The 26,892-nt window shown below is 43.2% G+C and overlaps 1 protein-coding gene across 1 annotated transcript in view; it reads right to left on the bottom strand.

Annotated features, from left to right (window-relative positions):
• Nucleotides 1–3,775: 3,775 nt before the first annotated feature.
• ATP1B4 (ATPase Na+/K+ transporting family member beta 4) overlaps nucleotides 3,776–26,892 on the bottom strand; it is a 108,302-nt gene continuing 85,185 nt past the window's right edge. Inside the window, exons 6-9 of the mRNA XM_068251196.1 lie at nucleotides 16,274–16,470; nucleotides 11,705–11,761; nucleotides 9,396–9,488; nucleotides 3,776–7,503 (exon numbers count right to left, since the gene is read on the bottom strand). Of these exons, the coding sequence (XP_068107297.1) occupies nucleotides 7,345–7,503; nucleotides 9,396–9,488; nucleotides 11,705–11,761; nucleotides 16,274–16,470 (506 nt within the window). The 3' untranslated portion in view covers nucleotides 3,776–7,344. The remainder of the gene's footprint in view (nucleotides 7,504–9,395; nucleotides 9,489–11,704; nucleotides 11,762–16,273; nucleotides 16,471–26,892) is intronic.

Here is a 26,892-nt window from a genome sequence, read left to right as displayed (position 1 = left end):
TAATATGTACTAATAAATTAGATATATTTTTATCTCTATTTTTGTGGTCATGACTCATTTTGTTGATTTGGGTGCAGATGGGTTCTGCTTCTCCTTTTACTGAGGGACAACCTTGGCCCTGGCCACCTTTGACCCCTAATGGCTTTACTTGGCCCCTGTTGGCCAACTTTGGCCCCTGCTACCTTCAACCCCCTGAGGGCCAGCCGGGACTCTTGCATGTCAACTTTGGACCGTGTGTCAACCTTGGCCCACGGCTGCTACCTTCTAATATCTGTTGGTTCCCTGCAGTTATTGCCAGCAGTCTCTGAGAACTCCGAGAATGCTTTTGTTTCTTCCAGGTGGCATCACCCTTTCTATAGCAGTAACAAGATGGCGTGCCACTTTCAGCCCCCCAAGGGCCATCTGTTAACCTTGTCCCTAAGGGCTAACATCGGCCCCATGGGTCAATGTTGTCCCCCGTGGGCCATCTTGTCATCTCTAGGTTCACTGCAGTTACTGCCAGCAGCCTCTGAAAACTGTATGAATGCTTGTTTTTACTGCTGGCATCCTAACTTCTATAGCCTGAAGAGGAAAGCATGTCCCTGCAGGCAACTTCTAGCCTCCAAGCATCAGCCTTTGCTCTCTCAAGGGCCAAACTTAACCTCTGGCTCTTTAAGACCCTGCAGGCCAACCTTAGCCCCGGAGGGCTAAACTTGGCCCTTGACACCTCTTGACCCTGAGGGTCTTACTTTGCCCCCATTTGGCCCCTGCCACTTTCGACCAACCCATTACCTCCCCTCCTTCCCCGGTTACCGAGGGCAAGCCTTGACTCCTGCAAGCCAATGTCTGTTAAGTGTATCAACCTCGGCCCCTGGCTGCCACCTCTGAGAACTCTGTGAATGCTTTTGGTACTTCCTGATGGCATCAATGTGTTTCTGCCGAAGGCACCAATACCAGGTATTAGAGGCTTTCTTTATCCATGAAAGGAAATTACACATAATGAATTATTTGAGTAATTACAAAATCATTTTTTTCATAGATTTGTATAGGATTACTTCACCTTTATCTTTTTATGCAGTTTGAATGAAGTAAAATGGTTATTTGTCCATATATGTTGAAGAAAAAAACTTTTACGTGGAGTGGACATGTCTCAAAACTGTATATAAACAGCTTAGCAGCTGCTGTGCCTGTATTCTGTGTAATGACAGGTTATTCCGGAATGGTGCTTTCCTGAATTGGGTGCTGGATGTTGACAGGAACAGGGGCTGCCGTGTCAGTGTAAAGTGATGCTGATGTGCTCAGGAGTCAGGGATGCCTGTGTAAGAGCTGCTGCCTGGCACTTGGATACTTAGGCAAATACCAGTTGGCATGGGTCAGTGAGATGCAAATCATTTCTTGAAAATGAACCATTCAATTGACAATACCCATAACATTAATATTGTGTTTTTCTCTTGCTTCAGAATTACAGCCAATTAGGGTGCTCTCCACTGGCAGCCAGAAGCTTTAGGGAGCAAAGAACCTCTCTGTACAGGACCTCTCCCTAAATGGCTTTTTTGAGCTGTAGGAAAAAAAAAAAAACAACAAAAAAAACCCGCCACACTTGCTGAAAGGAAGCATCCGAGATACAACAAAAAATTAGATCTTTTTACCTGGGGCTTCCTCCAGCCCTGGCAGCCGGTATGTCCCTCGCCACAACTCCGGAGTCCAAGAATCCCCTCTGTTTCAGATGCCGTCCTCCTCAGGTCGGCATCTAGTGCACCTGCATGAGCGCCGCTGTCATTCACTCTCATGTTGTCTGGAGTGTTCTGCACAGGCGGTCCAGCCCAGTGCGACTGATTGACAGCGACGCTCGCGCTGGTGCAGTAGATGCTGACCTGGCAAGGTCTGACCACAAGCACCACGCTTAACACACGGAGCTTGTCTGGGCGACACACGTAGTGTAAACAAAGGAGCTGGATGCCGACGAGAATCACAGTGACACAGTTCCTGCCCGGCAGGGAGTATGTCAGTGAATGGGGGGGGAAGGTGTGGTGCTATGAATATGAACCTGTCAGCGCACTCTGCTGCAGGGTCATATGATTTACATTTTTCTGTGTCTTTGACGTAACATAGTTCTCTATTCTTTGACTTTTATTACCATCAGTTGATTCTAAAATTCCTTTAAAGTTTTTAATCAAATTCATTGTTTCAGGCACTTTCCTATATGGCCCTGCTTAGCTTTTGTTTTTTTACAGTTAGTTATTTTCTTTTTTCCTCTACCTTTCCTTCCCATTCCCCCTCTTTTTTTCCTTGAAATTAAATGCAATATTGAAAAATACAATATAAAAAACCTATTGTTTGAATCTGTCCCTTTAAGCACACATGATTGGACTAAACAGCTGTTGGTGACCACTGTGCACCAAGCCTCTGCCATCACTTAAAGTGAACCTGAGATGAAAGTGATGTGGAGGCTGCCATATTTATTTATTTTAAAGCAATATCAGTTATCTGGCTGTCCTGCTGGTCCTCTGCCTCTAATATTCTTAGTCCTAGACCATGAACAAGCATATGCAATGACAATATTGTCAGAACTGACCAGATTAGCTGCATACTTGTTTCTGGTGTATTTCAGCCACTGCTGCAGCCAAATAAACGAGCAGGGCTGCCAGGCAACTGTTATGGTTTAAAAGGAAATAAATATGGCAGCCTCCATATCACTCTCACCTCGGGTTCACTTTAACTAACAACTCTTGCATTAACTGCGGTTATTTGATTATTTCTGACTGGATATGTTAAATTTAAATTGAATTAAAGGTTTGATGTTTTATTTAAGGGAGTGCTCCTGTCTTAAAAGCTTGTATACTTTCGACATATTGTGGTTGGCCCTCAATATACAGAGGTTTGATAAGCCCAAACAAAATTGTATAATCAATATTTGAAGGCTAACTATAAGATGAAGCTTAAAATATAATTGTATACCTCTGCTAGTATCACCTTCACATTTGTCCAAAACAGAAGTTTGCCTTCTTAAAAAAGAAGGTATTTGCGAATTATTTAGGTTTGGAGTGAGCATATGATGTCTCCCACAATGCATCATTGCTGAATATGCAAATAGTTAACAAAACACCTGCAGAACCACTGGAATGCAATGATGTGTCATCTTGTTAATTGTACAGAGCCACAATAATCCAACATGGACGTAGACTGGTTGGTCTTCATCAGTGCATGTCATGGACTAATGTGGGTCTATGGGGTAAGACTTGTAACACCCAGAGTTACAGATTGCTCAGCAAGCTCATGGTGAACCAGAACTCCTAGGTGTGTGTAAGGGCTTAAACATAACCAAAAAGCCCTCTTACTAAAAAGCTATACAAAACAGAAGGTATTTGAGATTTATTCAAGTTGGGGTGAGCATAGGATATCTTATGTCACATACTGTATATGAAATATTTCAGGATTATAAGTAAAAGCGGTTTGAAAAACGTATATTATATTATTATATGATTATAATTATTATTATATTATAATAAACTTATCTTATATTAGAGACATCTACTGTACATGTCTGTATTACTATAATATAGATGAAAGTATTGAATGGCAAACCTAGAATGACTGCTCACAAATCTTACAAGAAACAGTAGTTTTGCACATATGTTATAGGATTAAACTCCGCCTGTAAACTCTGACTTTGTACCTGATTATCATTTTCTCAAAATCTGATTGGTGCTGAAAGAAAGGTGACATGTGGGTGTGTCACATGGTATACATACAGATTGCATTCACATGGACAGAAATAAGTGTTCCAAACAAGATGGCAGAAATAAAACTTCTCATTCTTTAATGCCATGAAAATCTCAAACATACAATGATAACATTGGATTTACCTTCACTTTGGTGCTCTTATCTGTGTTTTAAAGGAGGTCATAAGTGAAATATGTGTTAATGTTGGCACAGTGCTAACTAGTTTTGGCCTTTGGAGAAGCCCAGCAGTCTGTCCATTTACTGAAATGTCCAGTGGAAGAGAAGCTAAAGGGGTTGTGCAGGGAAAACAGAACAGTGCTCCCTGAGGATTGCTCACCAGAGAAAATGTGTGCTTGCGCCACTCAGTATTTCCCATTATATTTCAGTTTCCAAAGTACAGTACTTCTAGATATCCAGAACTCAACCAACCAGCACAAATCCCCGACAGTACTCAAGGCCAACGTCTTAGGATGTTTGTGGGCTCTGCTGTGCTTAAAGACTGGGTTCCACGGCTCCAGTGGCCTAGCTAAGGAGCTTTGGGACCCAGTGCAAATTTTACATTGGGCCCCCAAGCATTCCATACATAACAAAACCTGCCATGGACATCCACGGTATAAGAGGTGTACAGGGGTACAGTTTGTTAATGATTACCATTATTCAAAACATACAGGGTTTGGACAAAATAATGGAAACACCTTGAAAACCAACAAAATACATTTTAATATGGTGTTGGTCCACCTTTTGCGGCAATTACAGCCTCATTCCTAAGAGGTATTGATTCATACAAATTGTGAATTGTTTCCAAAGGAATTTTAGCCCATTCTTCAGTTAAAACCCCCTCCAGTTCCAGAGACAATGGCGGCAGAAATCGACTTCTTACTTGAATCTCTAATAATGCCCATAAACGCTCAATAATGTTGAGGTCTGGGGATTGTGGTGGCCAGATGCTTCTGCTCAACTTCATTAAAATGTTCCTCGTGCCATTCTTTAACAATTCTAGCTGTATGAATTGGGGCATTATCATCTTGAAAGATGGCATTCCTCTCCGGAAACAGTTTTTGAACCATAGGATGAACTTGGTCGCTCAAAATTCCTAAATAGTCTCGGCTGTTAATTCTTCCATGAAGGGAAATCATTGGCCCGGCGGATTTCCAAGAAATAGCACCCCAGATCATCACAGAACCCCCGCCATGCTTCTTTCGGCTGTCTCCAAACATACACTCGGCTGGAGGTCAGAAATAAGGTAAACGATGATTCGTCAGAGAAAATCACATTTACCACTGCTCGAGGGTCCAATTCTGGTGGTTTCTACACCACTCGAAACGCTTTGAAACATTTGTCTTTGAGAGCAGAGGTTTTTTAATTGCAGTTCTTCTGTGGAATCCAGATTTGTGCATCTCCCAACTAACAGTTTTTGCCGAAAATGGGTTCTGTAGGTATTCATTAAGCTCCGCAGTGATTTTAGGAGCCGTGGTCTTGCGAGCTTTTCTAACAATTTAGAGTCAGGTGGTCTCTCTCAGACAACTTCGACTTTCGGGCACAGCTGTGCTTTGCTGAGGACGTATTTCCTTCTCTTTTAAAGGCAGTCATTACTTTTGAGGCAGTACCTCTTGAAATGCCAAACATTCGGGCAGTTTCTGTTACAGTAGCGCCTGCCATACGAGCACCAACAATTTGGCCTCTTTGAAAGTCTGAGAGATCTGCCATTTTTATAAATTATAACCAACTTTGGTTTAAATATCTGTATAAAACAATTACTTTGATTAAACATATCAAATAAAAATAATAAACAAAAAAAATTTAACATATGTCAAGTTTTGATTGCTTAAAACATGTTCAAAGATTATGATGCCAACATTTTTGGTGTTTCCATTATTTTGTCCAACCCCTGTATATAAAAGTGATCATTCCCAACATGGCACCAGCTAAAACTGTGCTTGAGAGAGGGCCCCTACTTGGCCCTTCTGGATCAAGGGCCGTGGTGCGGTTGCAACCTCTGCTCCCCCTATTGCTACGCCACTGCATGGCTTTCCTCTGGGTAATACTTTCATTTACTGTATTGTAATATTTCGATGCAGATCTATTGGTATATAGAGTGAGGTATAGTACTGTAATAGCTAGGCCAGGAGTGTAACTAGTGGGGAGCAGCTCCTGCGACGGCAGGGGGGCCCAGAGGTGTGGGAGAGCCCCAACTACTAACCTTCCCGTCCTCTGATACTCCATATCCAGTGTTGTTGGGACTACACATTATGGGTGTGAAGATCCTGATGCCCACACTTGTTTTGTGATGCTTGTGTGATGGACCCCAATGTTGTAAGGGCACCAGGGGGAGGCAAGGGAAGGGTTGTGAACATTAAGTGGACTGCATCAACATTTTGCTGGGGGCCCCATAATTTGTAGTTACGCCCCTGAGCTCGGCCTATTCTTAAAGAACAAGCGACACCCATGCTAACCTAAAAATAAAACACACATATATAAGTAGATACATACTACTTCTACTTACATAACAGATGTATTGTGCTATCCAAGTAATGATTCTTGTGAATTTTATAAAGGAAAAGCAGAGAATCCTACTCTAGGCAGTGGCCATCTTGCCAAGCTAATGCTGACATCATATCCTCCCTGACTCTTGTTTCCCCCCTCCCTTCTCTTGCTCATTGTGTATTTATTAGCTGCCCTCCTCCCAGAGTCTTTTTTTTTATTTACACATCCAATCACTGAGTCACCTCAGCCTTGCTTGTAAACACAAGTGATCAGCTAGGCAGGGAAATAAATAATAGAGGAGGAATATATTATAGATAAAAAGAACTCCCAGCATTCAAAAGAACTCCCAGCATTCAACTCTTTGGCACTGTTTGGCACTAGGGCCAGTGCTCCTATAGTATGTAATAACTCCAAACCAGAACCGCAGAAAAAGTTTTGAATGCAGGATTAGCATCTTTATCATTTAATACACTCAGACCAGTTGCTGTTGAAATTTGATTTTTATGGTGACAATACTGAGTCTCAAGCAACCAGAAAATACACTTATCCAGCATCAGCTGATCCCTGTTGGTGCCGGATAACCGAGACTCTACTGTAATAGTAACTGACTACTAGCACAACAGAATAATGGAGGAAGAGGCTCTCCTAAGACATAACAGTCTAATAAGTAGGCGTCTGAATGAAGCAAGGCAGGATCTGATTACGGTACATACAGTTTGTTCATTTTGAATTCATCTCTGGATTAAAGCAGGCAAATATACTAAAGTGCATGATGTGTAAAAACAAGAACTAGGTTAAAAAAAATAATCTGTCACAACCCCTTTAATTAAGGTGTTAGGCCCCAGAATTTTTTAATGTATTTTTTTAACTCTGTGTCGATTTTGTGCTACTTATAACTTCAACATGCCTTGTTGTGTTGCATAACTGTATACATTCAAGACAAACACGTTCATGACCTGGCCCCTTATGGCCCCTGCAACACATCAAGTAATCTAACACACTGTAACTGAATGTAGAGGATGTATATGTATGTATATTGTTTGTGTTTACTTTTGCATCCATACGACTATCAGCTCTAACAGGAAGTGCTGGAGAAACTGAGCTGACAGTCATGACCGCCGCTGATGCAAATGGAGAAAGAAATCACTTGGAGCCATTTCACCCAATATTCAGTATGAAGATTACCCTGCCCAGAAAGCGGTCAGTCTTATGATCATTAATGATGTCTTCTCCTTTTATTTTACATTGTATGGTGACTTCAGTGTTCTTTGTCACTTCTGTGAAATGCATGGCCACTAGAGGTGATGTATAATTTACCTATAGAAAGAAGAGAAAAAAGAGGTGTTAGAAATAGTTCTCGGGCACCCACAATGTACTGGCAAAAAGCGAAGTGGTACCAATATATTATGCATGGTGAATTGATGTCTCCCTTAATAATTGTTGTTCGATCATTAGGGTGGTGGTGTGGGTAACAAGCACAGCACAGTGTTGCTGTTCGGCTATAGCCAAGCAGCATGTGGTGCTCGATAAAGGGGGAAAGAGGAATGTTGGGTCTGTGCACAAACGAATGGCATCTGGAGGAACGGGTAAGTACTAGCACCATTAGCTCATCTACAGCTCCTTATTTAATGATATGTCATGGCATCTTTATACACCTAGCATGTATACGAGGATTAAGAAGGAATCAAGGTCTCCATCGTGTTAGTTTAAAGAGGAACTTTACCAAAAAATAGTTGGTATAGGAGGTGGGGATAAATCAATACATTGCAAAGTGAGAAGTTAAAAAATTAGAAGTGATTTCAAGAAATGGTTAAGATTCACCATGTAATTCTTTCAATGAGCCTACACGTCATCATCTTTAATACTGGGAGAAAAGTAAAAAACTAGACAGCACTAATTGCCACTATCTAATACCACACCCACTAACAATGTGATAGGCTAAGGTTGTTTTTTTTAAATTATAGATCAGAATCAGAATCTTTTATTTCGCCAAGCACGACTGGGTCATACCCGGAATTGGTTTTGGCAGGTACAGGGCTAATGTGAAAAACAAGACAAACAATACAGACAATGTATAAAGAAGAATACAGCAGCAGATAGCATAACAAAAACATATCAAGTGTTAGGAGAGTCCATAGAGTTCAAAGAGTTGACAGCTGAAGGGAAGAAGCTGTTTCTGTGTCTTGTGGTCCTGGTGTAGATGGACCGGAATCTCCGGCCCGAGGGAAGTTGACTGAAGAAGCGGAACCCGGGGTGAGATCGGTCCTTGATGATCCTCAGAGCTCTGGAGCGCAGTCTGGAATTAAAAAGTTGATCCAGGGAGGGAAGAGGTTTGCCAATGATCCTTTCCGCTGATCTTATGACCCTCTGTAGTTTGAGTCTGAATAAAAGATTCTGATTGATTTATGAAAGACAGTTATTTTCAAACCAACCAACCTGATGTTCTTGGATATCATACTTCATTATCTGACTCCAATTAGACTGACTGAGATGGCTTTTGTGCAAGACCCTTTTTGTAATATATGTGAAAGAAAACCTGGTGATTTGGTATATATGATTGGAAGATGCCGTAAACCTGTTTAGGCACTGGAATGATGTGGTCCAGAAAGGAAAGATATTATGCACAAAGCAGAGAGGAATTGCAGAGTTGTAGTGCTTGACCACAATTAGTTACTGTCTTTCAGCAAAGGGAAAACATGGGATGATCCCTAACCTACTAAAACCTACAAAGGTGACTTTAAAAAAATAATAATAATACAAACGCTTAACATTACCTGTGCTATTAAAAACTAGGAGCAGGTAACTGAGTCAGCATGTGTGTTAATATCCATACTCCGTTCAATCAGCTTTACAGTTCTAATATAGTTACTGGATCAGAATATAGCTTACCCCATATGATCTTAAAGCCCAATGTTAGGATTTTCCCCTTAGTTTTAGTTTTAAATAGTGTAGAATATGGAAAAGCCATGATGGAAATTTTCACAGATGTAGACCTGGAGACGCAAGAGAAAGCCAAGAGTTTCCAGCCTCTTACTACATAAAAATAAAGTATTTTATTCCAGAAATATGGCTTGAAATACCTATCTCAGGTCTAGCTTTTATTAATTCCTGCATTTCTTTTCAATTCACTAATGGTTAAGCCTTTCAGGGTAAGGCAAAGAAAAAAGCATGAGTTAAAATAAATACAAATAAAACACAAATATACTTACATGGGTAAGCTTCCCGTAGTATGGAAAATACTGAAGATCAAAGTAATTTGCAGGGTAGAAATTGACGGCTCCCATAAGACTGCTATTGCCTTTCTAGATGAGGAAATAGGGATTATTGTATTGAAAAATTACAGAATAAATATTTAAACTACAGAAGTATATAACTAGATATAAGAAGGGTTCTTCCATGGAATAGGCTGTGTATGTGATGCCAGGTGCCATTGTTTTACTCACAGGCTGCATGCTACTCCCAGGACTAAATACAGCTAAGTCAGCTCTAAAAGCATTACAAAAATAAGAGCATAAGAGATTAATTACTGGCAAATAGAAGTGACAATGGAATTACAAATTGGTCAATTCTGAATTGAAACTTGGCTTTCTAAATCAGAATGTGCCTCCTAACACTGGAAATTCCTACTGCATATATAACTTATTCCCCAAACGAACTTTCTGACAGCTATAATTTGATTCCTGTCTTCACAAACTTACACTTATATCCATCTTATGGTTTAAAAATCAGTTTTCCTGCAAAATTGTGCAATTTTTCTTAAAACAAAAAAGTTAGAAGTTTCCACCAGTGGTCCTGATCTCCATAGCAAATTTGGATGTGCTGTGGGTCCTAAGGGAGAAAACGCTTTAAAAATGTTTTGTTGTTGGTGAACATAACTTGTTCAGGGTGGTTGCAATTAACTTAGAAATTTGGCTGCATATACAAGTGCGAACATATTGGAACTTCAATCCACTCAGAATTCTGCTGGAAACTGGGTTGTAGCCCATAAAAATGGAATTCTTAGTTTTGCCTATGTTTACTTACAAATTGCCTAATGGCACCACTATGAGGTTAACACAGCAAGTCTCTATTGCGCTCCAAATACCAGTTTATTCTGGCACCATTCACCTGTGTGCCGAGATTCAGATTCATAATTCTTACTGAAGGTAAGTCTAGCTGTTTTTCACAGGCAAACTTGGTTAGGTCAGGTAAGTATTAGGGCAGAGTTTTTCGTTTCAAAAGCTTTTCATTGACAGAAAGTCAACATTGCAGGTAGCAATTCAAAGATGGCAACTACAAAATCCAATAAGAGACCAACAGAAAAAATATAGAAAAAAAATTACATTCATCAGACAAGACACAGGGCATCATTAACTGGTAAGCCACAGAATATATCATAAACAAATGTAAGTAACACTCACTGTTATAGGCAATGTTCATGTGGAGAAAACAATCAACCTGAGGCTTGTATTATCAATATAGGTGAGCCATGGCTGCCACGTCTTTGTGAAGATCTTAATGGTGTCATTGACTACAGCTATGAGTCTCTCAGAAAGAAATGTTAGTGATTATGTATATGCAGAGGGTTGGTTGTTGCCATTGCTGTGCTATCTGCAATCTGGCAGCCTTGGCAATATGCTGTGCTAATCTATGTTGTGGGAACTTCCATCCCCAGGGTTTGTCCCACAATTAATAGCATGAAAGATTCAGTAGAAACAGTTCTATCCAAAACTGAATTTATGAGGGCAAACAGACGTTTGCCCGGTAAGCTTTTATCACCAGGCAGAAGGTATCGTCACAGGAAAAGCGTCAGAAGCATAAGCTCAAATTGACCGATAATATATGGTGTAGCCTGTCCTGAGTGAGAAAAGTACAGTGGCGAACTCTTAGGGCAGAGTTTTTGTGATGGTAGGGTTCTCGTAATAGTTATCTGTAAATTAGTTTGGAGATTAATGTTACTTTGTCTAATTAGGGCTTTAGGTTAGTGAAGACTAGCTTAAACTATGCTTAGGTTAATGTTCGGTAGATTTAGGCTGTACAGAAAGGAAGGTTGATGCCCATGATTTCTACACTGAGCATGTGATAATCACCCATACAAGACTTATTGCCATGTGGACACTTTAAGACATCTTTATTGGACTTTGTTTGTATAATTTCCCTAGAATTCCTTACTCTGCCCTAAAATAAAAACTCAGCAGTACAAATTTTACAGGGCAATTCATTCTTTGGCCACCATCAAAAATCCCTAATTATCAATAAAAAATGATTGAAACAAAAAAAAAACTCCCTAATAATTTTGTGGGCTTTGTACGAGGTACATGTCAGGGCTCCACTGAAGTCCCCAGTGTAACTCCTACCTCGGGCACTGCGGTTCTACCAGTTGTGCTTAATGACAGTCCTGATTCAACTTAAACTACATCTTTGCATATACATTAACTATAATGGGAGTATACAGTACTGTATGTGCTGCATGCACTTTAACTAGATTTTACATTAACCAGAAACTACTTGTAAAGTGGCACTGAGAGAGATTACTTACTGGGATATCACAGCTGACACTTATCGGTGTTCCAGCGCCAGCTTTGAACCCAAGGATCTACAGAAGTAAGCAATGATAGGTTATTGTCAGATCTTTGTTTACTGTTATTCTAAAATTAAGCACAAGAATCATCATTACATAATCCAGTCATTTAGTTTAGGCTCGGTCCCCACTTGCACAGGATTAGCGGATGTGGACAGTCTAATGGCTGCTCCGATGGTCCGGCTGTAGCCTGGGGCAGATGCATTACCCCCGTAATGTAGGCTACATGGGGGGGGGGGGAGGCTGGGAAATGCAATCGCCTGTCCGGGATTATTGCGGACAGCACAGAAGTGCGGTCTACTTACCGCAGTAGATACCACGGATCCATTGCAGAGTGACAAGTGTGAATGGCTCCTATTTATAAAATAGAAACCGTTCACTGTCCATTTGGCAATGAGCGGAGAATGGACCAAAAATGTCCGTTCTTAGCTCAAGTGGGAACAGAGCCTTATGATCAGACTGGGAAATATTCTGATGGCTGTATGATTCCCTTGCTGTCCTTTGGTGGACAATGATCATGGGACAAAGTGATCCACTGAGATGGAATTTTACAGCTAATTTCTTTTAATGTCCATTGAAATAAACCAGGGCTGGGGGCCTGTCTTGCCTCTCCTCTATTCAGATTGACATGATGGTGTTCTTACAGTTCAGGTGGTACCAGGGTCGGACTGGGACCCTGGGGGCCCACCAGAGAAATTTCAACCTGGGGCCCACACATCCCATTGCTGCGGTGAAAAAAAAGAACATGACCATGGATTGGAAGGTGGGCGTGGTCATGATGCATCATGGACAGGGTTAAATGTACATGAACTTAGCAGCATTGTAATTAAGAAACACTGGTACCCAGTAAAACTTTGCATAGAGTCCACCCTTTAATATAATGTCCTAGTTACCATACATATCAAGAAGTTTTGAATCAGGATGATACCATTTATTGGCTAACTTAGAGATGGATAAACAGTGAGCTTTCGACTTATAAAAAGCCTTTGTCGGACTGGTTCCTGACCAAAACCAGTCCGACGAAGGCTTTTTATAAGTCGAAAGCTCACTGTTTATCCATCTCTAAGTTAGCCAATAAATGGTATCATCCTGATTCAAAACTTCTTGCTTTTACTCATGGCTAACACGGTACAACACTTTACTGCTTTTACCATACATATGACATGGATTAGATTGTGAGCTCCTCTGAGGACAGTCAGTGACACGACTATGTCAATTAATCTAAGTCAATAAATCTTCCTTTCCGTGGCCTCCTTTCCACGGACTGCTGATAGGCAGTGAAATGCCTCTCAAACTCTCTCAACTGCTCACTGCTGCCTAGTAACTGCTCGTTGCTGCATGATAACTGCTTACTTCTGCCTGGTAACTGCTTGCTGAGCACACAGCTCAACAGTTCGTGGAAAGGAGGCCTCAGGCAATCTAAAATCAATTACCTGGTGGGTGGCCTAATATCAATTTCCTGGTGGGTGGGCTAATATCAATTACCTGGAGGGTGGGTGGGCTAATATCAATTACCAGGTGGGTGGGTGGGTGGGTGGGTGGTCTAATATCAATGACCTGGAGGGTGGGTGGTCTAATATCAATTACCTGGAGGGTGGACTAATATTAATTACCTGGAGGGTGGGCTAATATCAATTACCTGGAGGGTGGGCTAATATCAATTACCTGGAGGGTGGGTGGGCTAATGTCAATAACCTGGTGGGTGAGTGGGCTAATATCGCTTACCTGGTGGGTGGGCTAATATCGATTACCTGGTGGGTGGGTGGGCTAATATCAATTACCTGGTGGGTGGGTTAATATCAATTACCTGGTGGGTGGTCTAATATCAATTACCTGGAGGGTGGGCTAATATCAATTACTGGGTGGGTGGGCTAATATCAATTACCAGGTTCTAATATCAATCACCTGGAGGGTGGGTGGGCTAATATCAATTACCCGGAGGGTGGGCTAATATCAATTACCTGGAGGGTGGGCTAATATCAATTACCTGGAGGGCGGGGTGGGCTAATATCAATTACCTGGTGGGTGGGCTAATATCGATTACCTGGAGGGTGGGCTAATATCAATTACCTGGAGGGTGGGCTCATATCAATTACCTGGAGGGTGGGTGGGCTAATATCAATTACCTGGTGGGTGGGCTAATATCGATTACCTGGAGGGTGGGCTAATATCAATTACCTGGAGGGTGGGCTAATATCAATTACCTGGAGGGTGGGTGGGCTAATATCAATTACCTGGTGGGTGGGCTAATATCAATTACCTGGTTCTAATGTCACTTACCTGGTGGGTGGGTGGGCTAATATCAATTAGTGGGTGGGTGGGCTAGTATAGAGTAAAGAGGGAAGGTTAGTGTCAAGGTGGCAATTAACGATACAATTCTCCAGATGATCGACCATCTGATTCGATCGTAATATCGATAGGAAACAATCATTCAAGATCACTAACAGAAGTAATGATGCTAACCAATTTGATCAGACCAATGAAATTGATCCAGAAAATGTATCCATTAATCTTATCAAATTGCATAGAAGCTTTCATTCCATTAGTGGGACCGAACGATCATCTCCAAAAGATATTGCGATTAGGTGATCGTCTAGAGAATTGTATCGCTAATGATCATTAGCAGAGGAGAGAAAAATAAATGCAATGCAGGTAGGTAATCCACACAAATAGATGTGTTAAATGGATAGGACTTACTGCAATTCAGTGACAATAACTGCACAAAATAATCATAAATAAAAAGTGCAAATGCTATAATCATACACCAGGAATACAATAAACTGCAAAACCTGAAAGTGCAAACAATACATTGTTGTAAACTAAAACAAAATACAAAAAGAAGGATGAATAGTGTGAGAATTCTCCAGACAGGAAAGAGTGGAGATAGGGAGTTGTGTGAACTACAATAGAGAGAAGAGCTGACAGCTATTTCAGGCTCAGCTCAGTGCTGGGACAGGAGAGTGTGTACACGGAAGGGAAGGGGGGGGGGGGGGGGGAGGGTAGTGTCTGCAGCACTGACAGGCAGGAGGTAACCAGAGGGAGAGATAAAAGAATACCTGCTGGCAATGGCAGTCCATGGAGGAGGCGGAACCAGCTGGACCAAAGACATGTCTGTGCTGGCTGATTCAAACTACCCGCGCTGTTGCAGCTTTCTCCTCACTGCTGTGCACGTGGGGGGCGGGGCCTCTTCCAGTAATCAGAGTGACTCTCCTCTCTGGCTGTATTCCCATCTCTGTCTGCTGTACAGGGGAGGGGTGGAGCCACGCCCACTTGCTGTGTTTTCTCTGTTCAGCTGGAACTATAAACTAATTGACGGCTGGAGACAGAGAGCACAGGGAGGCGGAAGGTTAAAATAGTCCCTTTTACCTGCCTGCGTCTCTGCAACAATCTTCTGGGGGGTGATTTTACTTATTGAAATGGCCCAGCCAGGGCTGCATTAAAGAAAATATTAAAACACAAGTAGCTAGAACAGGCGGCCCCCGTCTATGGGCCCCATAGTTATCCCTACGTTACTGGCCCTGGGGCCCACCAGAGATGTAGAGGCGGGGCCTACCGAGAAAAACATCGGCACTTCGCTGGGTCAGTACGACGCTGGGTGGCACCCAGCCCTAACCAGCCATAAAGTTTCTTCCAAGTCATTTGAGTTTTGCTTATGTCAAGGAAATGGTCAAGGAAACCACCACTGCTTTCAATTTACCAACATACTGGAAAAGTGTTAAAGCAATAACAAATATTTATTTGAGCTATTGCTCAGATATAACAGCTAAACTAGCCAGTTATTGCAGACAGTGCTACAGTTGGTTGCATTGCTTACAGCTGTCACTTTTACACAAGTGACCTAAAACAAACGCAACAGATAAAATGATGTTCATAATTTGCACCAATTACAAACAATCACTCTTGGCAATTAAATTTTAGCATCTGCACTGATGCCAGGGGTGAGCTAGCATCCCCAGGATGCCATAATAGCACTGAATAGGGTACCTAATTTGGCACTCTGTAGTAATGTCACACAAGTCCAGATCATAGAAGTTACTACCCGGGGAACAACCCCTGCAGTTGCAGAGGAACCAGAGTAGTGGGTGGCTCCAACTAATGATACACTATTCTATGCAGTACCCCCTCCCCCCACCCTTTTCATAGCAATTGTTGATGTGGCCACACTTAATATGGTTGGTGGGAGTACTATTGGCCACACTATTAAAGGACTCCCATCAGATGGGGTCACCACATTAGGAGGGAAATAGGGAGGTGAATGTGAGGGTGAAGGGGTCCTATCAAAGATTTCCAAGAACGCCCATGAACTTTAGTTACTCCCCACCCCCCTGGTCCATATGCCCTGCTCTGGGGTCAGATCTATATGCATACCATGAATTTTAGAGGAGGAAGTATGGACTAATTCCCAAGTCCACATGTGTTAATTCTTCAAATAATGTTTGTTATTGTTTCTTAATTTTCATGATTAAATCTTGTATTTATATAATAGTGTATTCTGGAACATGTCAGTGGTAGTTTTCATGACTTTACCCGATTCATCTTCAGTATGAAACATGGCTTCCCTTGAGAAAAGCCAAATGATGGGTCTTCTATTCCTGAGCAGTTCTGTAACTGGGACCGTCGGAACTGACAAGCCTTCCTTATCTCGTGTTCCTCGCCCTCCTGGATAAAATATTGCCCTGATGGACACACCACATTTTTTGCCATTTGTTTTGCATCATCATAATCTAAAAATAAAGCAAAATACATCACTTGTTAAAGTAAAACTCAAGTACAAAAAAATGTTGTAAATGTTTATCACACAATATATGACTGCAAGTGCTCTAATCTTATCACTTATGCCCCCCCCCCCCTTTTGTGTTCTTCTTTCCTACTTGTTACTTTGTGCTATGCAAACATGCTCTATCCTCCAAGGCAAGTGGGTTGGATTTGGACTGTCATCCCTCCATATCCTTGGAGGATAAAGCATTTCTGCAACCACAGTGTAAAATATAATGTATATAATTCAAGAAAACTCTGCTTGCACACTGTTAAACAACCTTTATCATATGCAGAATACAGATCACTAAACGGTGTACATGGCTAATGGTTAACAGACCCCCCCCCCCCTTACCGGTGCTTAACCCAACCAACCCTCCCCCTCACAGATGCCTAACTCTAACTGACCCCCCCCCCATATTAGATGGGAAGCCTGCTATTTTATTTGGGACCTGCAGTGCCCAAATTTCCATGAATAGCCAATATTGATATGGATGTCCACACTTTCGGCACCCTAATTTCCTGTTTCCCATTAAAAGAGGTATAAGATAACCAGTGTTTAGTTTTGTTCCAATCTGTACCGAAAAAAACCTGAGGGCAGCTGGATAAGCATTGTATCACTCCAAAAATGTGCAGACGTTAGAGGCTGCACACCACATCATATACTGTACCCAGCATTCCCAATTTATTAATAATCATGAAAATCAAAATGAAGATCATTCAATAATGGAAATCAAAAAAGCAACTTGAAGACAGATCGCAGAATGCCCTGTGAAAAACGCCCTTATCTAAAGTTAGGCGTCCCCTTTCCTGCAACCACTATTGATAATGGTCAGACAATGCTTTGGGGGCTTTATGGCACCATCAAACTGTGTAGGAAATCCTAAAAAACAAAACAAAAAAAACAGAATTTTTACTTGTTTTCACTTTTGAAGAAGGTACTGAAAGGGTTCACTTTTGCATAAGGTACTGAAAGGGTTAAGCCTCAGCGTTTACTATATGAAGAGCTGCCTAGGCAGAGCTTCCCTGCAGTCTATTCACAGCTGTGGCTAAGGACTAATTATACAGGCTTATCTGCCTGAACTAACACAGTAGACTGAATTTCTTCAGCATCTACATGTGGATTAAAAACTTTTCACTGTGTGCTTTGCCAGAGTTTGGTTCTGCTGTAGCCTCCCTGGTGGTAAGGATGAGGCTGACTCATTGTTAAAAAAAACCTTGCTACAAACGGTATGGACGAGTTAGCTTCGTCAACGCTGAAAACTGGCCTGGAAAGAGTTATAATGATGTATGAGCACCACCTAATGGCAGTAGGCAGATATTACACCACTACAGAAAATTCAGTTCTGGAATCTAATACCATACTGTATATTGTAAAAGAATGACACTTATTGCCACACTGGTCTGAACTCGGCCGTGGCGGACTATAACAACCACCATGGCTAAGAGTTATGCAGCAGACCAGAGTGTGTGCAGCGGCCCAATGATGACCCCTAAAGATCTGGCATGTCGGACCTTTAGCTATGCCTAATGACCCAACCGCATTGTTCTTGGCACCTCCCCACCCGCTGGAAACCGATCAGTCAGATGCGCTTGCCGTCCCTTCACCCCCTGCGCATCGCAACAGAGGCATCATCAGCCAAAGGTGACAGTGCACTAACGACACTGTACAGAAGTGTCATCAGCCTTTGCACACAACGCGCCTTTTGCTATGCAGGGTAGAAACGAGAGACGATGAGCGTGCGTAATGGAGAACTTTCTGCTGGTGGGAGCAGCAAGAACAATGCTATTGTGCTGTGCCCGGCATTGCTAAAAATCTAACACACCGCATCTTCATGCAATCGTTGTGCGCCTGATGTAGTCACGCTGGTTTGACCATAATGACCACCCCCACCATGGCAGTCATTATTGTACAGCACTCAGTTCAGACCAGCGTGTGTATGGACCTTTAGGTCTGGTTCAGGCGGATGTCTCGATCACCTGCCTAGTATCTCTTCCAAATGCTTTTCTGCGAGCATGCAGAAAAGCATTTGTTGACTTTCAATGGCGATTCCCAGCGATCGTCATTTTTCATTCCGCAGGGGGACACAAGAGTGCGGCGCTAATGGACCCCAGAACGACCAGACCATGCTGTTTCCAGACAGTGGAAAAAATAGAGATCAAAATGCTTCTTTTGCATAAATGGCGGTAAATGACGTGCAAGTGTGCGTGTGAACTGGCCCTTAGTTGTTGTACCACACAAGAGAGATGTTTTAGGTAAACACTGTATGGTATTTATTTCTGCATCTGTAGATTTATTTCTTCATCCATATTTGAGGAAGATTTTTCTATTTGTGATTAAAAAGTGTATTTTAGAAATATTAATTTAACTTTTTGACATGATTTTGTATTTGAAACTTTTATTATACTCAATATGGATACTAGACCCTTGCTTAACCCCCTTGGCGGTATGAAAAATACCGCCAGGGGGCAGCGCAGCAGTTTTTTTTTAATTATTTTTTTTTTAAATCATGTAGCGAGCCGAGGGCTCGCTACATGATAGCCGCTGCTCAGCGGCATCCCCCCAGCCCCGCCGATCGCCTCCGGCGATAGGCGATCAGGAAATCCCGTTCAAAGAACGGGATTTCCTGGAGGGCTTCCCCCGTCGCCATGGCGACGGGGCGGAATGACGTCACCGACGTCAGCGACGTCGGGACGTCATTGGGAGACCCGATCCACCCCTCGGCGCTGCCTGGCACTGATTGGCCAGGCAGCGCTCGGGGTCTGGGGGGGGGGGCCGCGCAAAGCACCGGATAGCGGCGATCGGGCGCGCGGCGGCGGCGATCGGGGTGCTGGCGCAGCTAGCAAAGTGCTAGCTGCGTCCAGCAAAAAAAAATTAAGCAAATCGGCCCAGCAGGGCCTGAGCGGCACCCTCCGGCGGCTTACCCCGTGTCACACACGGGGTTACCGCTAAGGCGGTTAATGGATTTTAGTTTTCATGAAAATAAATTGAACCACTTTTTGCACAGTAATCCTGCAGAAATTGAACGGAACGCTAGGAAGGTTAAAATGAACACAATATCTCATAAGAACGTGATTCTCTATAGTGTAACAGCATTTGCCATTTATTGTTTAAAAATCATATTAAAATGCACTCACAATTGTTCAGCATAAATAAGCGTATACCACAAGGCTGCAGCATGGATCTCCTTGCCTCCCTCTATCTTCCTAGACTCTCTCCCATCACCAGCACGTCTGCACTGCTCTGCCCACCATGCACGAGCATGATTATGTTAGCGCAGGTTACAGCAAGCTGCATGACAAAACATCATTTTTGGGGGGCTTGTTTCACAGCTCTTACTGTTCCTTGTCAAAGAAGATTCCAGCAAGCTGCTTGATTAAACATAATTTTAAGGGGCTTAATTCACACATCTGCATTAATCAGCACACCAGGTCATAAAAACATCCAAACAGAAGAAAATGTTTGCTACGTTGCATAAGATGTCACTTTTAATCACAGTCCCAGTTAAGAAAAATAACCCGAGAGATAAATATGAGTAGAAAGTGCCTTAAAGTTTTCAAAATTCAAAAAACAGTTTAAAGCACTGCTATCGAACTCCAGTCCTTAACCACTTGAGGACCTAGGGCTTTACCCCCCTTAAGGACCGGCCACTTTTTTTCCATTCAGACCACTGCAGCTTTCACGGTTTATTGCTCGCTCATACAACCTACCACCTAAATGAATTTTGGCTCCTTTTCTTGTCACTAATAAAGCTTTCTTTTGATGCTATTTGATTGCTCCTGCGATTTTTACTTTTTATTATATTCATCAAAAAAGACATGAATTTTGGCAAAAAAATGATTTTTTTAACTTTCTGTGCTGACAGTTTTCAAATAAAGTAAAATTTCTGTATACATGCAGCGCGAAAAATGTGGACAAACATGTTTTTGATAAAAAAAAAAACCATTCAGTGTATATTTATTGGTTTGGGTAAAAGTTATAGCGTTTACAAACTATGGTGCCAAAAGTGAATTTTCCCATTTTCAAGCATCTCTGACTTTTCTGACCCCCTGTCATGTTTCATGAGGGGCTAGAATTCCAGGATAGTATAAATACCCCCCAAATGACCCCATTTTGGAAAGAAGACATCCCAAAGTATTCACTGAGAGGCATAGTGAGTTCATAGAAGATATTATTTTTTGTCACAAGTAAGCGGAAAATGACACTTTGTGAGGAAAAAAAAAAAAAAAAAAAGTTTCCATTTCTTCTAACTTGCGACAAAAAAAAATGAAATCTGCCACGGACTCACCATGCCCCTCTCTGAATACCTTGAAGGGTCTACTTTCCAAAATGGGATCATTTGTGGGGTGTGTTTACTGTCCTGACATTTTGGGGGGTGCTAAATTGTAAGCACCCCTGTAAAGCCTAAAGGTGCTCATTGGACTTTGGACCCCTTAGCGCAGTTAGGCTGCAAAAAAGTGCCACACATGTGGTATTGCCGTACTCAGGAGAAGTAGTATAATGTGTTTTGGGGTGTATTTTTACACATACCCATGCTGGGTGGGAGAAATATCTCTGTAAATGACAATTTGTTAATTTTTTTACACACAATTGTCCATTTACAGAGATATTTCTCCCACTCAGCATGGGTATGTGTAAAAATACACCACAAAACACATTATACTACTTCTCCTGAGTACGGCGATACCACATGTGTGGCACTTTTTTGCACCCTAACTGCGCTAAAGGGCCCAAAGTCCAATGAGTACCTTTAGGATTTCACAGGTCATTTTGAGAAATTTCGTTTCAAGACTACTCCTCACGGTTTAGGGCCCCTAAAATGCCAGGGCAGTATAGGAACCCCACAAATGACCCCATTTTAGAAAGAAGACACCCCAAGGTATTCCGTTAGTAGTATGGCGAGTTCATAGAAGATTTTATTTTTTGTCACAAGTTAGCGGAAAATGACACTTTGTGAAAAAACACAATTAAAATCAATTTCCGCTAACTTTTGACAAAAAATAAAATCTTCTATGAACTCACCATACTCCTAACGGAATACCTTGGGGTGTCTTCTTTCTAAAATGGGGTCATTTGTGGGGTTCCTATACTGCCCTGGCATTTTAGGGGCCCTAAACCGTGAGGAGTAGTCTTGAAACCAAATGTCGCAAAATGACCTGTGAAATCCTAAAGGTACTCATTGGACTTTGGGCCCTTTAGCGCAGTTAGGGTGCAAAAAAGTGCCACACATGTGGTATCGCCATACTCGGGAGAAGTAGTACAATGTGTTTTGGGGTGTATTTTTACACATACCCATGCTGGGTGGGAGAAATACCTCTGTAAATGGACAATTGTGTGTAAAAAAAATCAAAAGATTGTCATTTACAGAGGTATTTCTCCCACCCAGCATGGGTATGTGTAAAAATACACCCCAAAACACATTGTACTACTTCTCCCGAGTACGGCGATACCACATGTGTGGCACTTTTTTGCACCCTAACTGCACTAAGGGGCCCAAAGTCCAATGAGTACCTTTAGGATTTCACAGGTCATTTTTGTTTCAAGACTACTCCTCACGGTTTAGGGCCCCTAAAATGCCAGGGCAGTATAGGAACCCCACTAATGACCCCATTTTAGAAAGAAGACACCCCAAGGTATTCCGTTAGGAGTATGGTGAGTTCATAGAAGTTTTTATTTTTTTGTCACAAGTTAGCGGAAATTGATTTTAATAGTTTTTTTTCACAAAGTGTCATTTTCCGCTAACTTGTGACAAAAAATAAAATCTTCTATGAACTCACCATACTCCGTACGGAATACCTTTGGGTGTCTTCTTTCTAGAATGGGGTCATTTGTGGGGTTCCTATACTGCCCTGGCATTTTAGGGGCCCTAAACCGTGAGGAGTAGTCTTGAAACCAAATGTCGCAAAATGACCTGTGAAATCCTAAAGGTACTCATTGGACTTTGGGCCCCTTAGCGTACTTAGGGTGTAAAAAAGTGCCACACATGTGGTACCGCTGTACTCAGGAGAAGTAGTATAATGCGTTTTGGGGTGTATTTTTACACATACCCATGCTAAGTGGGAGAAATATCTCTGTAAATGACAATTGTTTGATTTTTTTACACACAATTGTCCATTTACATAGAAATTTCTCCCACCCAGCATGGGTATGTGTAAAAATACACCCCAAAACACATTATACTACTTTTCCTGAGTACGGCGGTACCACATGTGTGACACTTTTTTGCAGCCTAGGTGCGCTAAGGGGCCCAACGTCCTATTCACAGGTCATTTTGAAGCATTTGTTTTCTAGACTACTCCTCGCGGTTTAGGGCCCCTAAAATGCCAGGGCAGTATAGGAACCCCACAAGTGACCCCATTTTAGAAAGAAGACACCCCAAGGTATTCCGTTAGGTGTATGGCGAGTTCATAGAAGATTTTATTTTTTGTCACAAGTTAGTGAAAAATGACACTTTGTGAAAAAAAACCAATAAAAATTAATTTCCGCTAACTTTTGACAAAAAATTAAATCTTCTATGAACTCGTCATACACCTAACATAATACCTTGGGGTGTCTTTTTTTTCTAAAATGGGGTCACTTGTGGGGTTCCTATACCGCCCTGGCATTTTACAGGCCCAAAACCGTGAGTAGTCTGGAAACCAAATGTCTCAAAATGACTGTTCAGGGGTATAAGCATCTGCAAATTTTGATGACAGGTGGTCTATGAGGGGGCGAATTTTGTGGAACCGGTCATAAGCAGGGTGGCCTTTTAGATGACAGGTTGTATTAGGCCTGATCTGATGGATAGGAGTGCTAGGGGGGTGACAGGAGGTGATTGATGGGTGTCTCAGGGGGTGGTTAGAGGGGAAAATAGATGCAATCCATGCACTGGGGAGGTGATCGGAAGGGGGTCTGAGGGTTTGGCCGAGTGATCAGGAGCCCACACGGGGCAAATTGGGGCCTGATCTGATGGGTAGGTGTGCTAGGGGGTGACAGGAGGTGATTGATGGGTGTCTCAAGGTGTGATTAGAGGGGGGAATGGATGCAAGCAATGCACTGGCGAGGTGATCAGGGCTGGGGTCTGAGGGCATTCTGAGGGTGTGGGCGGGTGATTGAGTGCCCTAGGGGCAGATAGGGGTCTAATCTGATAGGTAGCAGTGACAGGGGGTGATTGATGGGTAATTAGTGGGTGTTTAGGGTAGAGAATAGATGGAAACACTGCGCTTGGGTGGTGATCTGATGTCGGATCTGCGGGCGATCTATTGGTGTGGGTGGGTGATCAGTTTGCCCGCAAGGGGCAGGTTAGGGGCTGATTGATGGGTGGCAGTGACAGGGGGTGATTGATGGGTGGCAGTGACAGGGGGTGATTGATGGGTGGCAGTGACAGGGGGTGATTGATGGGTGATTGATAGGTGATTGACAGGTAATCAGTGGGTTATTACAGGGGAGAACAGATGTAAATATTGCACTGGCGAATTGATAAGGGGGGGTCTGAGGGCAATCTGAGCGTGTAGGCGGGCGATTGGGTGCCCGCAAGGGGCAGATTAGGGTCTGATCTGATAGGTAACAGTGACAGGTGGTGATAGGGAGTGATTGATGGGTAATTAGTGGGTGTTTAGAGGAGAGAATAGATGGAAACACTGCGCTTGGGTGGTGATCTGATGTCGGATCTGCGGGCGATCTATTGGTGTGGGTGGGTGATCAGATTGCCCGCAAGGGGCAGGTTAGGGGCTGATTGTTGGGTGGCAGTGACAGGGGGTGATTGATGGGTGATAGGTGATTGGCAGGTGATTGACAGGTGATCAGTGGGTTATTACAGGGAAGGACAGATGTAATTAATGCACTGGCGAATTGATAAGGGGGGGGGGGGGTCTGAGGGCAATCTGAGCGTGTGGGCGGGTGATTGGGTGCCCGCAAGGGGCAGATTAGGGTCTGATCTGATAGGTAACAGTGACAGGTGGTGATAGGGGGTGATTGATGGGTAATTAGTGGGTGTTTAGAGAAGATAACAGATGTAAACGATACATTTGGGAGGTAATCTGACGGCGGGTTTGCGGGCGATCTAATGGTGTGGGTGGGTGATCAGATTGCCCGCAAGGGGCAGGTTAGGGGCTGATTGATGGGTGGCAGTGACAGGGGGTGATTGATGGGTGATAGGTGATTGGCAGGTGATTGACAGGTGATCAGTGGGTTATTACAGGGAAGAACAGATGTAATTAATGCACTGGTGAATTGATAAGGGGGGGTCAGAGGGCAATCTGAGCGTGTGGGCGGGTGATTGGGTGCCCGCAAGGGGCAGATTAGGGTCTGATCTGATAGGTAAAAGTGACAAGTGGTGATAGGGGGTGATTGATGGGTGATTGATGGGTAATTAGTGGGTGTTTAGAGGAGAGAATAGATGTAAACAATGGATTTGGGAGGTGATCTGATGTCGGATCTGTGGGCGATCTATTGGTGTGGGGGGGTGATCAGATTGCCCGCAAGGGGCAGGTTAGGGGCTGATTGATGGGTGGCAGTGACAGGGGGTGACAGGGGGTGATTGATGGGTGATAGGTGATTGGCAGGTGATTGACAGGTGATCAGTGGGTTATTACAGGGAAGAACAGATGTAATTAATGCACTGGTGAATTGATAAGGGGGGGTCAGAGGGCAATCTGAGCGTGTGGGCGGGTGATTGGGTGCCCGCAAGGGGCAGATTAGGGTCTGATCTGATAGGTAAAAGTGACAAGTGGTGATAGGGGGTGATTGATGGGTGATTGATGGGTAATTAGTGGGTGTTTAGAGGAGAGAATAGATGTAAACAATGGATTTGGGAGGTGATCTGATGTCGGATCTGTGGGCGATCTATTGGTGTGGGGGGGTGATCAGATTGCCCGCAAGGGGCAGGTTAGGGGCTGATTGATGGGTGGCAGTGACAGGGGGTGATTGACGGGTGATTGATGGGTGATTGACGGGTGATTGACAGGTGATTGACAGGTGATCAGGGGGATAGATGCATACAGTAAACAGGGGGGGGTGGTCTGGGGGGGGGGGGTCTGGGGAGAATCTGAGGGGTGGGGGGTGATCAGGAGGGGGCAGGGAGCAGGGGGGGGGGGGATAAAAAAAAATAGCGTTGACAGATAGTGACAGGGAGTGATTGATGGGTGATTAGGGGGGTGATTGGGTGCAAACAGGGGTCTGGGGGGTGGGCAGGGGGGGGGTCTGATGGGTGCTGTGGGCGATCTGGGGCAGGGGGGGGAGAAATCAGTGTGCTTGGGTGCAGACTAGGGTGGCTGCAGCCTGCCCTGGTGGTCCCTCGGACACTGGGACCACCAGGGCAGGAGGCAGCATGTATAATACACTTTGTAAACATTACAAAGTGTATTATACACTTTGTATGCGGCGATCGCGGGGTTAACATCCCGCCGGCGCTTCCGTATAGCCGGCGGGATGTTGCGGCGAGCGAGCGGTGACAGGCGCCGGCGGAGGATCGCGTCACGGATGACGCGATCGCTCCGCCCATGCCCTTAAATGGACCGCCGCCTCTGTGGGTGAGGCCGTCCTGCAGGGCTCCACTTCCCCGCCGCCCCTGTGTAGTGGGCGGTCGGGAAGTGGTTAAAGCAGTATCGTCACCATAAAAATCAAATTTCAACAGCAACTGGTCTGAGTGTATTAAGTGATAAAGATGCTAATCCTGCATTCAAAACTTTCAAAACTTTTTCTGTTGTTATGATTTGGAGTTATCACATACTTAAGGAACACTGGCCCTTTAGTAGTCGTGCCAAAAAATTGCATGCTGGGGGTTCTTTTTATCTTTAATCTATTCCTCCTCTTCCCTTTATTTCCCTGCCAGTTGCTTATCTGAAACCTAATCTCCTACTCACTTGTGTTTACAAGCAAGGCTGAGGTGACTCAGTGATTGGAAGAGACAAGAAAAAAAGTAAAGGGCAGAAATGACATCAACTGTGGGCAAAAGACATGGCCCCCACCAGGAACAGAATTCTCGTAATTTACTATATAACATTCACTGAAATCAAAACGTGGACAGTATAATACATGTGTTATGTAAGTAGATCAAGTATTTATCTACTTCTATATGTGTTTTTTTTCCCTGGCATAGTATGGCTGATCCTACTGCTTTAAGGGCTATATTCATGCCAGTGTTTAATATGGCGACATGTATTACTTGATGAACCACACCTTACCTGATTCAGTCCCATCCATTAATTTTAACCATGCCAAAACTGCGTGAGACCACTGCCTTTGGGAACTGGGGCTTGACATCCCTGGTAAAGGGAGGGAAGGGATGGACTTGCCTTCAATAATCACATCAAACCCAAATTCAGAGGAGCAATTTATTGAAGCCTATAAAACATTTTTTCCTGAGATCTAGTTCCCACCTTATCAGGTTAATTTAGAGCCTTCTAAGAAC

The sequence above is a fragment of the Hyperolius riggenbachi genome, chromosome 8 (assembly GCF_040937935.1).
Source record: "Hyperolius riggenbachi isolate aHypRig1 chromosome 8, aHypRig1.pri, whole genome shotgun sequence".
NCBI lineage: Eukaryota > Metazoa > Chordata > Amphibia > Anura > Hyperoliidae > Hyperolius > Hyperolius riggenbachi.
Note: the sequence above shows the minus strand (reverse complement) of the source record. Positions and strands in the feature narration are given on the sequence as shown.